General features: G+C 43.2%; 1 protein-coding gene across 3 annotated transcripts in view; it reads left to right on the forward strand.

Annotated features, from left to right (window-relative positions):
* Positions 1–807: 807 nt before the first annotated feature.
* Positions 808–17,191, forward strand: part of TASOR2 (transcription activation suppressor family member 2) — a 59,102-nt gene continuing 42,718 nt past the window's right edge. For 2 of the 3 annotated variants that reach the window (XM_066633730.1, XM_066633728.1), the window contains exons 1-5: positions 808–1,095; positions 13,321–13,416; positions 15,403–15,524; positions 15,622–15,641; positions 15,761–15,860. In XM_066633730.1, coding sequence (XP_066489827.1) covers positions 15,412–15,524; positions 15,622–15,641; positions 15,761–15,860 — 233 coding nt within the window. In that variant the 5' untranslated portion in view covers positions 808–1,095; positions 13,321–13,416; positions 15,403–15,411. The remainder of the gene's footprint in view (positions 1,096–13,320; positions 13,417–15,402; positions 15,525–15,621; positions 15,642–15,760; positions 15,861–17,191) is intronic. The other variant, XM_066633729.1, reaches the window with a different exon arrangement.

The following is a 17,191-nucleotide window of genomic DNA, read 5'->3' on the forward strand; positions in this document are numbered from 1 at the left end:
ATACAGGAAGCTGGACTAGATGGGCCTATGGCCTGATCCAGTGGGGCTCTTCTTATGTTCTTATAAGTCACCAAGCAGAGAAGTGAATAAAATATCACTTCAAAAGCAAGCACCACCTATTCACTGCAGGACAGATAATTCTCAACCCAATGCAAGGAGCAAAACTTCCTAGGCTAAAATCCTAACCAACTTTCCAGCACTGACATAGTTGTACAAACAGGGCATGTGCTGCATCCTGCTGTTGGGTGGCAGTCATGGGGCCTCCTCAAGGTAAGAGAATGTTTGCACGTGGGTTGTGGGTGCTTGGGTGCCTCCCACGGCAGTGGCGCTTTTCGAGGACACCTGCCTCTGCCTGACCTGCCTCCCCCGCACGTCCCTGGGGGGATGTATGGAGCGCGGGGGCAACAATGGGGCCTCCTTTCTGCCCCAGGCCCTGCAGTACCCCGCCCCAGCCCTGGCTTGCCCCCCCACTATTGGAGATGGGGCTGAGGCAACCCTTTCTGCCCTCCCCCAAGAGCATGGGCAGGAGGATGCAGGGGCTGGCTCCCTTCCCTCCTACCTGGGGGAAGCGGCAGAGCCGGCGCTGGGGGCGTCTCCCTTCCCTCAGGGCCAGCGCAACCCTCCCTCCCGCCCGACCACAGCACAGGCGGCCCCCCAGCAGAGCAGAGAGAAGCGGAAGTAGACGGGGGCGCGGAGGCGGGGCGACTCCTTCCGGGTCGGTTTTCACTTTCTCTCTCCCCACCGCCCTCCTCGCTGTTCTACTTCCTGGGTCGGCGGAGCAGCCGCCCCCCCCGCGTCCCACAGGAGACCGGAGGAGTCGGACATCTTCCCGTCTCTCAGCGCCGCCCGCCTCCGACGGGGACGAGCTCCCTGGCCGCCGCCCCCCGCCAAGGGCTCGCCTGACAGGCCCGAGGAGGAGCGAGGCAGCCGGGCAGGCTCCGCCAGGGATGGAGCGCGGCGCCGGGTGAGGAGGAAGGGCCGCGAAGGACAGGAGCGCAGGCGGACGCGGGGCCCCGCCGTGGTTCAGGCGGCGCGTCCACCATGGGAGAGCCTCGCAGCCCGGCCGGGGGGTTGGCACCGGGACGCCCGCGTCGGGTGAGTGGGGCTGTGCGCCTTCTGCCCGGTGGGTGCCTGACAGGTGGGACGGGAGGTGGGGGAGGCGCTGCCTCACCTGCCCCCCCCCCCCACAGCCCTGAGGAGATCCTGCGCTCCTGCCCCTCAAAGACCCTTGGCGGCTGCAGGGGAGCTGCGCCAGAGCCGCACTGAGGCTGCCGTCCTAGCCACACTTCACTGGGAGGAAGCCCCATTGAACACAGTGGGGCTCCCTTTTGAGTAGCCGTGCACTGGATGGGGCACTCGTTCTCTGCCTGTGCAAATCGGAGCTTAGAGGACCGGGCGCGGAGGCTGCGGTGTGGCGGCGCTCCCTCCGAGGGACGCGGCCGCACGTTGCTTTCGGTTCATGCGAGTGTTCCCGGTTGTAGCGCAGCGGCTCATCTCGTTCCTCTGGAAGCCTTGGCGGCGGCGGGGAAGGGGCCGGCGGTGCTGGTGCGTCTGAGAAGGGCAGCGCGTGTCGGTCTCTGCCTTGACAGCCTGGCTCGAGCCCTGTTGGCTGGGAAGGGAAACCCACTCGGTTCCATCAGGCCCACTTCCAGGACAGCGGGCAGCAGGATCGCGGTCTTGGGGTGCTGCCTGGTTCTTTCTGTGAATACTCCCGTGATTTATCTTGGATAGCTACGCAAGTCTACTCGGAAGGAAGTTACGCAGCGTACAGTGGAGCTTACTCCATAGCTTGTGTGTTTAGGGTTGCGTTGGTTGTGTGTGAGTGAGAGCTCTCGTGTTCGGTGATTATAATATGAAAACAAAAGGTCCCCAGTGGTTTTTGTTACATGTCAGTTGCACAACCTAAGTCAGTAATTTAAGGTTTCAGTCTTGTGCGTACCTGACTGGGAGTGAGCTCCAGTGCAACTTGGTGAAATATCTGAGTAAGCACACCTATGATCTGACTGCAGGTAGCGTTTACTAGACTTACGTGAATGTTGAGGGAAACGGTTTTATGCTGCATATTTACTTGCATTCAGTGAGGCTTCCTCCCAGTTAAGTGTTCATAGAGTTACAACCTTAAGTTTGAAGGGCTGCAGTTCCAGCCCACTTTGATTTCAGTGGGATGTCTAACACAATCCTATGTGTCTCTAATAGGAACCTAGTTCTACTCATTTCAGTGGGGCTTACTTCATTGTAAGTGCACAGTGGTCTTATAGTGCAATCCTGTGCATGTCTACTTGGAAATAAGCTCCATTGAATTCCTTTGGACTTGCTTCTAAGTAAATGTGTTTAGGATTGCCACCTTAAGCAGTTTATCTACATGTACCATACAGCTATCTTTATGCCACAGCCACCAATTGTGAGGAGAGTGTATACATTGGCTATCCTTCATATCAAAATGCATATTTTATAGGTTTAATAATATAGTACTTCATTAAGTTTGCACATGGGTTTTGGGAAACTGGTGCCAGAGAATTACTGTTAAATGTAATGTCCAATATCTATAAAAAAAGGTTTGCTGTGATAATTGGGTAAGAGTTGTAAACAAAGACCATGTTCATTTTGCAGTTTTAGGTTTTAGGCATGTTTCAGATCTCTAAGTGACTGGTGAGTGTGTCTGATTCTTCTTCCACTCCTTCTTCTAGGAAGGGATGGCAAAAATGACAGGTTGGAAAAAGTATGAAGTGACCAAAGTACAATACAAAATATCTCTATCAAGAGATTTTCATTTTTTAAATAAAGGATATATTGGTTTAAATTGAGGTGATTTAAATTCCCCCTGGTGATTTTAATGAAGTATAAATTATTTAAAGTGGCCTGGAGCCATTCCTACTTTGCATGCAGAAGAGCCCAAGTTTAGCCCTGGTAACATCTACAGGTAGGGCTGGGAAAGATCCTTTTCTGTTTTGGACCTTGGAGAGTCAGTGTGGCAGTGCTGTGCTAGGGTGCTCAAGGGCCTATGTAATGATGCTTCTTTTGTTCATTAGGGTTTCTGATTTGGAGTTGTCCTGAAAAAGCATGTATGCCAGTTGTCTGTAAGAATCAAAACATACTGTTTTTAATTGTTCTGTAATCTATGCATGTTTACTCACAAATAAGCCCCAATAGGGCTTGCTGCTAGGTAAGTGTGTTTAAGATTGCAATCTAATATGCATCTCACTACATACCTCAATCCCAAAAACTTAGAGGAACTTCAGTAACCCTTAAATCACCTGGAAGCTGCTATATAGTTTCCAAATAACGTTCAAGTTTTCAAACAACACTTTGTAGTTGCTGCAATCTACAGTCTTGTCCAGTTGACCTTTCTTCAATCTGGTGCAGGCCTTCAGGCTCCAGTATTCATTTATGTTTACTTTCTCTTGGAACAATGATGCCTATGAGAAACTTTATGCAGCATAAAATCCTGTGCAACCAGTTTAATCAACTCATGATTCAGAAAAAAGCGTCTGAGTGGATGCCTTCTTGTGAGATCCAACCATCTTACTTGCTAAGACTCAGCAGTCCTGTTTTACTGCAGGTATTTCTTGAAAAATGGCAACTGAACCAAGAGAAATGTGTCTGTTGTCATTTTCTTTCTTTTCATAGTGTTGTGACCAGTAAGCAAAGGCTCTGATTGGAATACAACAATTGAACTTAATAGAGGAGTTAATTATAGTGTAGTGTGTGCATAAGTAATAACACAGCTCCCAAAAGTCCTTGTGGCCCTAGGAGACTTAAGCAGAATGGAGCTGTCTCCTGAGTGTCTTGTCATGAGATCTTGCAAAGGCTCTAGTTATCAAGTGCAGAGGTGGAATTATGTTCCATTTAAATCAGCAGGCTGAGACTGCTTTTTGGACAAGTCTGGGGGCATGTAAAAATCCCCACTTTTGCTTGTGTACTCATTACAATTCCAAAGAAATGACTTTTGGTATTTTAGGACTCGTCAGGACTGTAATAGGCTCTTCTTTTCTTTAGTGATTTAATGATTTCTTTTGGTGTAGACCAGGGGTGTCCAAACTTTTTGGCAGGAAGGCCACATCATCTCTCTGACACTGTGTAGGGGGCCGGAGGAAAAAGAATTAATTTAAATTTCAAATTTGAATAAATTTACATAAATTAATATTAGAAATGGAACTTCTATGAATGAATGAAGGTCTTGCAATAGCTCAATGCCTATAAAAGGCCTTGCTCAAATCAAGGCCAGTCTTTCCTTTGCTGCCACTGTTGCATCACAAATGTGAAACAGCAAGTAGTGGAGGGAGCCCTCACCCCACAGCTCATGCAAGAGGTTGAACAGTCACCCTCATGCTGAGAGCACTCATGTTGGGCAAGCATGGGTTCCACCAGCAAGTCTCTGGAGGGCCAGAGTTTCATTGGAGTCTGGGGGCTCCCTGAGGGCCACATTGGGAGTCCCCGAGGGCTGCAAGTGGCCCCCGGTCTGGGGTTTGGGCACCACTGGTGTAGACTATACAAAAGCCTGGACTTCTGTAGCTGCCATTTTTGGTTAGGTGGTCTAGCGTTGCACATTCTACTGATGGCATCACAGAGAAAAATATCAGTACCTAATATGCAAACATTTCTAAATTCATATTTTGAATCACAAAACTGTTTATGTGACAGATCTACTACAATGTAGTCATTTCTGCAGAAAGATGATTCTTTATATGGTCTGGTCTAGAGGGTAGAGCCTCCGTTAGCCCAAAGATAACATCAGAAGGTCGCCAGTTCGAGGACACTGGCAGCTCCCTGAATGTCTGAGAATGGCAAGACCTTGAAGCAGCTGACAAGCCCAGCTGAGTGATTCCACCTGCTCTTGGTGTGAGCAAGAACCGTCTTGGCTGCCCTCCATGTGAGAGATGAAGCTGCTTGTCAGACTGCGTGGGAGAACTGGAGGCCAGAAGTGAGACCAAACCAGGAAGATCCATTCTGAAATGTTGTTGCTTCTTGAAAGAGAGAATCTCTATGATTGTAAAAATCCCCTTAAGGGATTTAGAAATGCCTGCCTATGTAAACCGCCTTGAATAAAGTCAGAGGAGTAATCCGATGACCAGAAAGGCGGTATATAAATACCAAGTTATTATTATTTATTATTATTATATCCTACTCTTCAGGAAGGTTGGAGAGACTTACCTAGATAATGGCTGCACGACTCTTTGCTCCATGTGGTGCAACAACAGTCCCTAAGCTTGGCAGGCAGAGGCAGTCTCTGAATTCTCTATGCCAGTATTTCTCAAACCCAATTTCTTGTGGGTCCTGCAGAGCCTTCAATGAAAACATGGAAAATGTTTTCCATGGAATGTTTTCCATGGAAAGATCTGATAACTAATTGTCTCCAGCCCTGAGGCTATTGAAAAATCAGATAGCTGTTAATTGCCCTACAAACAGCTGAGCTCCTACAGTTTGCAAACTTGTGTAAACATAGGAAGATAAACTTTTTCTGGTTTTTTCCCCCAGTTCTGTCAATGACAGGTAGTGGGTGCAGTTGAAGGCTGGATCACATAACTAAGCCCCTCAAGTTTTGAAGCTATTCGTTAGGGCTGCCTCATAATGAGAAATGAATCAAGGTGTTTTTTAGAAATTAAATAAATATTACTTGTAAATAAATAAAAATATTTCCTTCTAAATCACTTTTTTAAAAAGTCTTGTAAAGCTAGGTGGGTCCTGATAGTGTCATTTTAAGAAGTGAGTCCTGGTGTTAAAAAGTTTGAGAACCCCAGTCTAGGCCATGTATGACTATTGGGAGCCTGGCCTTTGCCCTTGTGTATGCTGTACTTCAGGCTCCAGCAGTCAGATCTGATCAGACTGGAGAATACGCTTGATTCAGGTTGCCCACAGCCTGATCCTTTTGTACTGCTTGTGGGTTTTGAGGCTTTATGGTGGTACTATCTCAATAACTTTGTGCACTGGAAAATGGATCTTTAAAATGGACAGCTTTTAATAGTAGCTGCCACCCCCCCCCCCCATAAGTAGCATGGGGATGTGATCAGGCTATAAATCACAGCAGGTGCTAAAACTGACCAACATCCCTGCTGGGGTTTTGGACTGTTTTGTATGCCTCCCAATGCTATTTCTTTGACTAGAAAAAAAGAGAGTAAAAAAGCATGCACCTAATTAGACTTTTATCTAGTCTAAACAGGGCTTCTGTGGGTTCTGTGCAGCCATTAAGTGCAGTGCTAGCCACCCTCTGTTCCATGTCATTCAATGTTACAGCATTTCTAGAAATGTCTGTGACAGTACTAAATGTTATCAGTTTCCATCCAGCAAGATCAGATTACTATGTGGCTCGCATTTCAGCATGTCCAGCTGAAATCTGTTGTTAACTGAACTAGTCAGATACTTGTAAAATACACCAGAGCAGTGTTTCTCAAACTGTGGGTCTAGGACCCACCAGTGGGTTGTGGCCGAATTTTTGTTGGGTTGCAAAACTAACAGGCACATGAAGGTTTGTGTATCAAGGGTTAAGCAAGCTGCTATTGGGTGGAGCACTGCTGCCCAATCACCATTATAGATTGGCATTTGCCAGTCAGGCAGCAGGCTCTAGGACCTCTAAAAAGTCTGAGAACCACTGCACAGAGAATATTGATATGACCTATGTTTATAGACTTAAACTATTTCAAGGACCCAGACCCTCAATAACACTCATTATTCATATTCAGCACCTCAAAATCTACAAAAAATGACTAATCTTGGGGGCATAACCTTTGTAAAAATGTGTTGGCCTATGTAGTTTGACAAGTATAGCAAGCATACTATACAAGTATAGTATTTACACTGTGGTTACTCTTCCATATCAGTGGTCTCTAAACTTGGGATCACGGAGTACCGAAAAACCCTTCTCCAGCATGAACAGAGCTTACTGTTATGTGGGGCAGCCTTGTATCTGTGTCTCCGAACTTCCCTAAACTTCATACCGGGAAGCTGCGCCTGCCCAGAAATCTGGTGCAAAGCCTGCTGGGGCGATGGGTAGCAGAAAGTGGCTGCCTGATGCAAAGTTTAGGGGAGATTGGAGGCACAGATATGAGGCTGCTCTATGAAACTTAAGGCTCCGTTCACGTGAGGGTCGCGTTCCCATGGGTACCAGACCTGGCCTGCGAGCTGCTGTTAGGTGCTTGTATTCTATATGAACATATGCAATTAATCCTTTTGTCCATCTTAGCATTGTCACAGACTGGGAGCAGCTCTCCAGGGTTTCAGATTGGGATCTTTTCCAGCATTACATGGAGATGCTGCCAGGGATTGAAGCCTGGACCTCCAGAATGCAAATCAGGGGCTCTTCCAACAAGCTATGACCTATTCCCCCCATAAATTCTAATGAATCATGACCACCACAAGAGTTGGATAAGCTACGGATGTTTGCCAAGTTACATGAACACAGTAATAATAGACTTAGATTTAAAAGTTCAGCTGGATGCTGAAAAACATTAATTTTACAGTGTAAAATTAAAAAGGAGCCACCTGTAGTGCTGATCAGTAAATCTTTGAATTTAGGTTTAAAGTCTGAAATGATTAGTGTAAATGGTGAGTCACCTCTACATTTCTTACTGAGTTTCTCTTGTCTCTCTGGTACTTAGTTTGTGTGGTAGAATAGCAGAAGCAGAATATAGTAGGTCACTTTAGTTTCTGTTTTAATCAGTTTCACTTTCTAGTCTGTAGCAGCATGGAAGCACTAAGCATGCTGTTTCACCTGTTAAAACTGAAAAGTTGCAAAATTGAAACCTAAACGGAGCACTAGAAGCTGGGTGATCTAAGAATTATACTGAATTTTTTTTGTTGTGGTCTTCTTTGTCCTTTACTGTGCTTACATTTCTTTTAACCTGAATATACAGTGCATGTTACATTCATATTTGAATGAAGCCCTGTGACAATATTGTTGCAAGGTCCGCAGCAAAGTTCAAAAAGCAAACTCAGTAGGCAAGAGTGGTGATCATCAGCAAGCTTTATTTCATTGCCAGCAATGGGTCTCTCAGGGACTTCTTGTCCAAAGTGGGGAGCAATGAGAACTATGTGGGAACTCTCAGTGCCTCCAGAGAACAGCAATATTCTAGTGTGAACCCTTTGCTTATATAGGATTCTGACTTCTTTGTTTCAAAAATCTCACTGTCATTGGCTGGGGGTTTATGACATCAGAAATGAGGGCTTTCTCAGGATTGGTTACAGGTTTACAAGCATTTGATTGGTCACTTTCAAGTTTCAGTTTCCTTATAAGGCTAGGTGCACATAGAAAACATGGTTTCCAACAACCACTAGATGGCACTGTTTACCCATTTATTACAGAACTAGTTTAAATTCCTCTCTATCAAACAATGTGGGTTTTCTATAAACTAAACTTTTGGTCTTCTATAATTCTCAATATGTATATAAACTTAATTTAATAACAAACCGAATTCTTCCTGCAAACAAGGGTTTTCAAGAGACCTCTCTCTTTGTTAAATCCTGCTTTCTTTGTTAACTTAGAGCTTCTAATGATGTTTTCCAGATCAGGGGATCCTCTTAGGAATGTTCTTTGCTTATCTGTTCTTGTTTAGCTGATTTGTAGGTGTTTGTATCTACCAAACTCTATCTCTGTCTGTCAAACAAGATAAACTGTCTTTTCATTAAACTGCTTCTGCCCTCAACTATCTGCTCTTGGTACCAACAGAAAGATATAAATTTTCTGGTCACTCCCTAGCTCTCTATATGTTATATCTTATCTAGTTCGATTAAGGTGACAGGCACGATATAGAGTTGGAATGCCTTTGCCTAGATAAGGGTCTTATCTGTAAACTGTAACTTCTCTAGAGTCTCCTTGTCAAACTCCTCATTAACTCTAGGCAGGCATCTGCATTTTCAAGTCTACAAGGATACATCTGAGACTTGTCTTTTCATTTTAGCTTCCACTATTCTTTGTGTCCCATGCTTTGATCAAACTAATTTTAACAGCTAGAATTCACTCTTCCTTATACAGTGGTGCCTCGCAAGACGAATGCCTCGCGCAACGAAAAACTCGCAAGACGAAAGCGTTTTGCGATTTTTTTGGTGACTCGCAAGACAAATTTTTCTATGGCCGTGCTTCGCAAGATGAATTTTTTTGCTTTTTGTTGTTGTTGTTGTTTGTTTGCAGTTTGCAGTGATGCCTCGCAAGACGAAATTTTCGCAATACGAAACGACTCGCGGAACAAAATCATTTCGTCTTGCGAGGCACCACTGTATATTAATTGTATTCTATAACCATTAAGGCAGTGAAGAATATTAACATACATGCTAACTTTCATGATTCATTTGGCATTTCTATGAACCTCTGGTGTGCTGCTTTGGCAGTTTCCAGAGAGAGATTCTTTTGTTAATTTACAACTCTAAGGGCATTACTCAGTAGGCATTAAAAGCGCATACACAGTAGCCTGTCATTAGTACAGATCTGCAACATTTTCCCAAATGCAGTCACACATCATGTTGCTTTTTGGTAAAATGCATATACAAGACTCTTTTGACATGAAAGTTTCTGATAGCTTTGCACATTTTGGTGCTAAAGAAAGCTTGTTTAAACCTTAAATTACTCTTTATTCAGAAGCAGGCATTCAAGTTTGAGAGTGTAATTTTAAAGACACTCCTCTATTCAGCCTAGCTTCATCCATCACCCTACCAATTAGCCTGACAGCTGGTAAATTCCAGTCTCATTCTTATCTGATGCTTAAACAACTTAGCAATAAAACATCCCCTGATTTACAACTTGCCTTCAGCTTTGCTATTTTAAACTTCTTCAGAGAGGGCAAATATGGATCCAAGCCTGTTTGTTTGTGGGCATGCTGAATATAACATTTCCCTTATTTCTTACTTAACTAATTCACCCATAACATTGCATTAACATTATTAACATAAGTAAGCATTTGCATATATGATTAGTTTCAGCATAATGGCTACATACACTCATAGTTTCATTAAGCATTTGGTCTGTTAGCATTTGTGTTTGGCTTTTGGCTTTCACCAGCCTGCATCAATATCATTTCTGTATCTGCATCATACATAAGTAATTTGGTGTAGACTGAATAATCATGCACTATCAGCATATCCTGTGACCAGGCATTTCACAGATTAATTATAGGGAACATTTGAAAAATGTTGGTTTTGGATTGGGGAGTCTGTCTGGTGCTTTTATTTCTTGTTCCCTCTTTCTTCCTCTGGAAACGAAAAATAGTCCCTCGTTGCCTCTTATACTAGACTGGGCTACATGTTCAACAACATCATGCAAGAGAGGCCTTTCTAGAGATTACCACTCTAGACTTGAGGCAGGAGCTGTTACGCTTGTCACCCAAGGGGTCAGGGAAAGAGTAGGGGAAATTCCTGAACCCTGGCAGGATGCAACCAACACCCTCTTTTATCAACCTAACCCTTGAGGATAATGTGGTGCTCAGGTTCTTTTGAAATACATTCCCTTGGTCAATAGAATGAGTTGCACTTAATCTTCAAAGTAAAAGAACTTTTTTTATAAGAAAAGGTTAGTTCTTAAGGGAGCTCTAGTTGCTCCATAAACATTAGAATCATACATTTTCAGTAGCATACAAAATAAGAAAGGTTCACTAGCTTACCTAACAAGGTAATAAGTTACCAACATTACAGGACAGTCAACCACATAATACTCATTCTAACATGCTCCAGCACAAGGACTACTAACCCAGGCTTCGTTCCTGCTGTCCTCCTCTGTGAACCCACACACAGGTTTTATACTCCAAATTACCAGTGAACCACACCTGGGCAACCTAATGTCTTCTACTTAGCAACCACCTTAAAATTTCTCTTAAAGAAAAAGGCCACTTGCCCAACCCTGTGTCAGAACTGAGTCTTTTTAATGCTTTCTCATTAAAAATATCTTCTTACCTGGAGAAGGCTACTATATCAGGATGTATAGGTAGGTTTACTCCATGGGACACCTTCAGCAAATGCAATTTCCCTAACCTGCAATCTGAAGTGATACAGTGCAGAAAGTCTGTACTCTTTTCCAATGTGTTTGATGAATGTACATTTGTTCTTTCATGGGGAAAAATTAGTGTCCCCATGAAGGGATGCTCTCATCATTGATGATGGTAAAGGTCAAGGTACTGCTTCTACCCTTGTTCCTTTCTGGTGACTCACTTCCTTGTTGGAGAACTCTGTTTGTATTGCTTGCCTTCCAGAATATTATGGCCAAGATACACACTCTATGGTACAAATGGCCATGCCTCAAGGTAGGGGTGTGTGTAGGGGGGGAATGGCCAAGAAGGGAGAGAAAAGTTGCTTCCAGATCCTTTAGCAAGGGATCAGTCACCCAGATCATATCAGCAGGGGTGATTTAGTCACCCCAAGATATCCGTGGTCCCCAGCGTCATTGTTCCTTAAACTCATTTTATGTATTACTGGCTCTCCTAGTTTTTTTCCTGCCATAATAGGTTCTCCCTGGGGTCTCTGGTTTCTTTTCGATATAAAACATCTTAGCTCAGTGCCCCAGCATTGCTAGACACCAAATATTTCACAGGCTCACTTCCCCCAGGTGCCATTGTCTTTGGTGCTCTACCTCAAGCCTCAGCCTCCTACGAGTCTCTCCCTTTGCATATGCTTAAGGCTGCCAACAGACCAACACAAACAAAAAATGACTTACCTTCCCCCCCCCTTGTGCTTTCAGGGCTGTTCTCAAAAAAACTGGAGAACTGGCTGCTTCCTTTGCCTTAGCAGGTTTTTTGTCCTCACTGTACGCATTGGATGACTTTTAAATTTAATTGTATTTATTTGCGTATTATTCTTATAATACACTTTTCATCAAAATACAATTCTCAAAAACTCAAATAAAATCTAAAACAAAAATTGCAAAAGCAATACCATAAAACAGTGGTTCCCAAACTTTTCAGAGGCCTCAGAGACCGCTGTCTGATTTATAAATGCTGATTTATAAATAAGGGCTGTCATGTTGATTGGGCTCCCCCCCCCCCCCGTAGCAGCTTGTTTAACCCTTGATGCACATAGCCTAATCTGCCCGATCAGTTTCATGAACTACCAAAAATTGGGTCACAACCCTTTGGAGGGTCCTGGACCAATACTTTGGGAACCGCTGCCATAAAATATATACTGTATTTACACTGAACCCTGCCCTGCAAACCAGATTGTTTGCTTTCAAGAGTCATCAGTCCTGTATTCTAGTGATCTGTGTTTAATATATTTCTGGACTGTATATTGAACCTTATGTTTCAAATAGGCACTTCCTATACTGTATCGTCAATCCGGTGCTTAACACACATTTATGTGGCTGGTTCTTGAATTTCTTCAACCCTCGTATGAATGAGCCCTGTGCACTTTGCTGTCCCCTCAAGTGATCAGTGCATCTTCTCCCCACTGTGTTCATTTACCACAAATTGTGTGACACCCTGTAGTCTACATTAATTACTTTGGAATAATGAGCTTTGACATTGTCTCTGTACCAAACCAAATATCCTAATGTCTCCATGGAAAGGTTATGAAAGGTTTTCTAAATCATACCTATGCTGGAATGACTGCCTGTTAAAATGACCAGGAGATCCTGCCCTTTTGGTTCCCTTAGAACAGTGTTTTTCAGACTGTGGGTCAGGACCCACTAGGTGGGTTGCGAGCCAATTTCAGGTGGGTCCCCATTCATTTCAATATTTTATTTTTAATATATTAGACTTGATGCTACCATAGCATGTGACTGCATTTGGGGACATGTTACAGACCTGTACTTTTAACATATTATTATGTATATGCTTTTAACAATGACAGTAAATAGGACTTACTCCTGGGTAAGTGTAGGCAGGATTGCAGCCTAGAATTGTTAAAAATTTCCCTGCTCAATGGTGTCACTTCCGGTCATGGCATCACTTCTGGTTGGTCCTGACAAGATTCTTTTTCTAAAAAGTGGGTCCCAATGCTAAATGTGTGAAAAGGACTGCCTTAGAAAATAGTACCGCTCATTTCATGATCTGCACAGCTCCTTGCCCTCTCCATGATGATCCAGACCACAATAAAACTATGCAAGTTTGCTCAGTTTGCATAATTAATGTAAGGTGCAGAAATCAGTAAAATCAATGCTGAATCAGTATCATCAATGCAAATGATTTGCAGCTCCTTGCCCTCTCCATGATAATCCAAGCCACAATAAAACTATGCAAGTTTGCTCAATTTGCCTAATTTATGCAGGGTTCAGAAATCAGTATAATCATTGCTGAATTTGGCATTCTATACACTCTTCTGTGCTTGAGATCCATCATCATGTCAACTAGAACCTGGGTGCATCCAATTCATTTGTCAATGAATCACTCTCTTCCATTCTATCTAATGCAGGCCAAGCCCCTCTCATAACAGAAGAAAGCAAGTGGCTATACCAAGGAAGAACCTGAGGATACCTGTGTTCTTCTCCTGCTGTACAATAAAACAGAGGTAACTGTGCAGAGTCCAACAGGCATTTGAGTTATAATTGCTTTGAGCAACCCTGTCTCTTCCCTTGAGAAATCTCGTAGACTTGGTCATTAAGGGAGGAATTGTCTGAATTAAGGAAAATTTGCCTAGTAGTGGATTGGGGGGGGGGGGCGTGGGGCAGAGGGTTGATATTGTTTCTACTTTTACAGTAAATGTGAATACCCTGCAGATAAAACAGGTAGTAAACAAATTCATACACGTTTGCCAAAGGGGTTATCAGTGGTGTCACTAGGTTTGTGCCACCTGATGCAGGAGGCCAGTGTGTCACCCCATGATGTATCTCCTCCATGCAGTGGGATGGGCAGTACCCTCGGGCAGTGGGTATGCTGATGCACCATCGCCCTTTCCCTAGCTGGGTTTTTGGCTATAACTTTTATAGAACAGAGGTCTTTCAATGTGTTTTGTTTCACTGCTTTCTGCATGAAATCACACATTGAATGATATATAACATTAATGTATTATTCAAACATACCAAGATTTTAATAATTTTGGCCAGTAGAGTTGTCATCCCCCTGTGTGCATCACCTGGTGTAGCCCGTGCCTCCTGCCACTGGAGGTTATTATAGTAAAACCAGTTAAGCCTAAGCATTTGACATTGTTATGATTATTTTAAAAATTATATACTTTTCAGCAATACCAAAAAAGTTCACCAAGTGAACTTAGGAGGTGGGACTGGTGAAGCTTTGCTCCACCAGATCCTGAGTCTCCATGTTGGGCTGTCTGCCCGTCACGGAGGCTCTGAATTCTACGCCAACCCTTGGGTCGTCGTAGAATGAGTAGCTCCATTGTGGGGCTACTTGCTTTACCTGGGTGAAGGGGACAAAAGTCTCCTTCTCCCAAAGAGGTGGTGGCGGCTACCTGGGATGTGCTGGATGATGACTTATACGACCTAACCCAGGTTGGATTATCTTTCCCCCTCTTCTTTAATGGTTTGCAGCTGTGCTCCTTCAGTTTGGTGGCAGAACAGCCTCTCTGAGATAGGAGCAAGCCAAATCTACAACCACATGCTTTGAATACGACTTTGCTATTTAATTACAACCATAAAGCACCTAATCCTTCTCAGAAGGCCCGATCCCATCAAAGGGGGTGGAATCTGGCTGTTGAAGTCAGGACGAATGATCATCGTCTCTGATGTTGCCATTCTCTCACTCTACAAAATTCAACTATTCACATCTAAGCTTCATTTCCTTTTCAACAATACTTTTTTTTACCTTGACTCAAATATATGTATAATCCCTAATCCAGAATGAGATTTTTGAGCTATAATAACACATTTTAAATTAAAACTATCACCTTTTATGTTGAACTGTAAATGTTTTATTAGTAATTTAGTATCTAAACTCAGTTTTTGATAAACGGGATTAGGACTAATTATGTTTGCTTTTATGATTTCTCTATCTATGCCTAATAAAGGTTCGTTCATTCATTCATTCATTCATTCATTCATTCATTCATTCATTCAAACTATCACCACAACTGGGTTATTTTTCATTTTTGTAGTTATTGATTTTTATCCAGCCTTATTACACACCCCTGGTTCAAGGTGCTAACAGAATTAATGCGCATATCTTCATGATGGTTAATGGAGGTGTTACAGAGTGTGATCTGGAAAATCTTTGGTTAAAATCTCATATCAGCCATGAACTTTTTGAGAGACTCTACTGTTGGGATCACACTGACCTCCTTACTATATACTGCCTCCAGATTCTGAGGCACTGTGCCGTTGCATCCCAGTTGCAGGGGAGCAGTGACGAGAGAGATGTTGGCTTGTGGAATTCTCAGAGGCAACTGGCAGACCACTGTGGGAACAGACTAGATGAGGCCCCCTTTGGAAAAATCCAGCAGGGCTTTTCTCAAGCTCTTGTGGACCTTGTTGGATGGTTGTTCAGGTTACTGTCTGTAAAGTGTGTGTGTTCTGTTGCCATTATTTGTCTTTTGTTGTTTCAGTATTGCTGTATGAATTTTCTGATTGGGGAGTTGAGCATCCTTGGCAGGTGTGCCCCTTGTGTAACAAAAATTCTTCAGCACTGTGAACCTAAAAGAATGTCTCCATTAAACCACAAAAGCTTGTAAGCAGTTTTAAATAGTTATACTGATCAAGTTATTTGCACTTTTAGTTTTTTTGTGTATTTTAATGTCTTTTTCTCCCGTTTTTCTTTTCTGTAGAGCTGAATGCAAGACAAAAGGTAAGAGCTTCCTTTGCTGATTTGGGCATGGGCTGATTTGGGATTTTTTATTTGTTGTTTGTCTCTTCTCATATAATAATTTAATGATATTTTTCCCATGTGGTTTTAAAAATGGTTAGTGTTGTACTGTGTCTGGAAAGGACAGCTTTTCATTCAAGGCCAGCAAGTATGTGACATCGCCCTTTGGTCTCCTTCTAGTGGCTCCATCCCAGCACAGTTGTAAGTATATCTTTTCTTTGATGCCTGTAAGAGCTGCACGAGGGGGAAGGAGCAAACATGTTGGGAGGCTGAGGGTGAGCTTGACCTTGTATATGCATAGCACATCCACTGCATTTCACTGGGATCATCTTGGCAATGACCCTGTTTAGTATTATTATCTTTAGATTGGGAGGCTGAGAGAATAAGGGTATGGCTTACTTACTTACTTACCTGGTAGTAGGCCCCACTCAACTCAGGGGGCTCACTTCTGAGTAGATGTGCATAGGATTGGGTTGCAAAACCACTTACTGAGTGTATGGCTGGGGTAATATTCAAACAGGGCTTCTTGGCCTACAGCTCATTCTTGCTGCTGCTGCACTACAGAATGTAAACTGTGAAGTCCTCCCTTCCAATCTTGCCCCACTGAGAACTTGCTAGTCTCTAGGCAAAGCACCTTTGGCTTTAATCTTCCCTGTGATATGAGGATAACATTAAACTGTGCAAAAAAAAAAAAAAAAGAATAACTGAATATGTATTGGTACCAGCTATATGAACTCCAGTGTACTTCAAGAAAATAGCATCAAGGAGGCTGTATTCACTGCCACTTCAAAACATAAAGACTAATAGAAATATTTAAAGTGTGTGTCTAGGGTAAATAATTTCTTTGATTTACTTCTTTGATCTACTTGATCTACTTCTAAAGGAGCTACAAACATATAGACCTCTGCAATGGTGGGCACTTCTGTTCTTTGTCCTCTTGTATAGAAAGGACTTTTTTGGTCTTCATAATGCTACCCTTTTCATGTGATACTAGTCTACTTGACAATAGGATAATTGAGAATGTATATAAAATGCTTTGGATCCTGATTGAGTGCTATATGAATGCTAAATGTTTGTTCTGCTCACAGCTTGTAAGGGATTGGGGTCTTGAACTACTGTGTCTCAGACCCTTGTCCCAGAACCTTCTCCATCGAATCACTCAAGAACTGAAGTGGTAGCTGTTGGCACCCTTCCTCAGGCTTATGTGGAGGTGCACCCAACATTGCCTTCTTGGATTACATAGCCCAGTATAAACGACAACTCAGAATTTGAGCCCTGTGTGACAACAGAATAGTTCCAGGTTCTAGTTCTACATTCTAGCTCCAGTGTAATCCTAGGCCCAGTTTCACTCCCCATTTTATGTGGCCATTCACAGCTCAGTTGGGTTGTTACTTAACCATACCATTGTTACTTGGGAACAAAGGATTTTCTTTTCAATATCCTGGAGATTTTAATGCCTTAGCAGGGGGTTCATATTTATAACAGCATCACTGTCTTAGATTTGGTTCAGACACAATTCTAAACAATGGTTT

Source organism: Tiliqua scincoides, chromosome 7 (genome assembly GCF_035046505.1).
Source record: "Tiliqua scincoides isolate rTilSci1 chromosome 7, rTilSci1.hap2, whole genome shotgun sequence".
NCBI classification, from domain to species: domain Eukaryota; kingdom Metazoa; phylum Chordata; class Lepidosauria; order Squamata; family Scincidae; genus Tiliqua; species Tiliqua scincoides.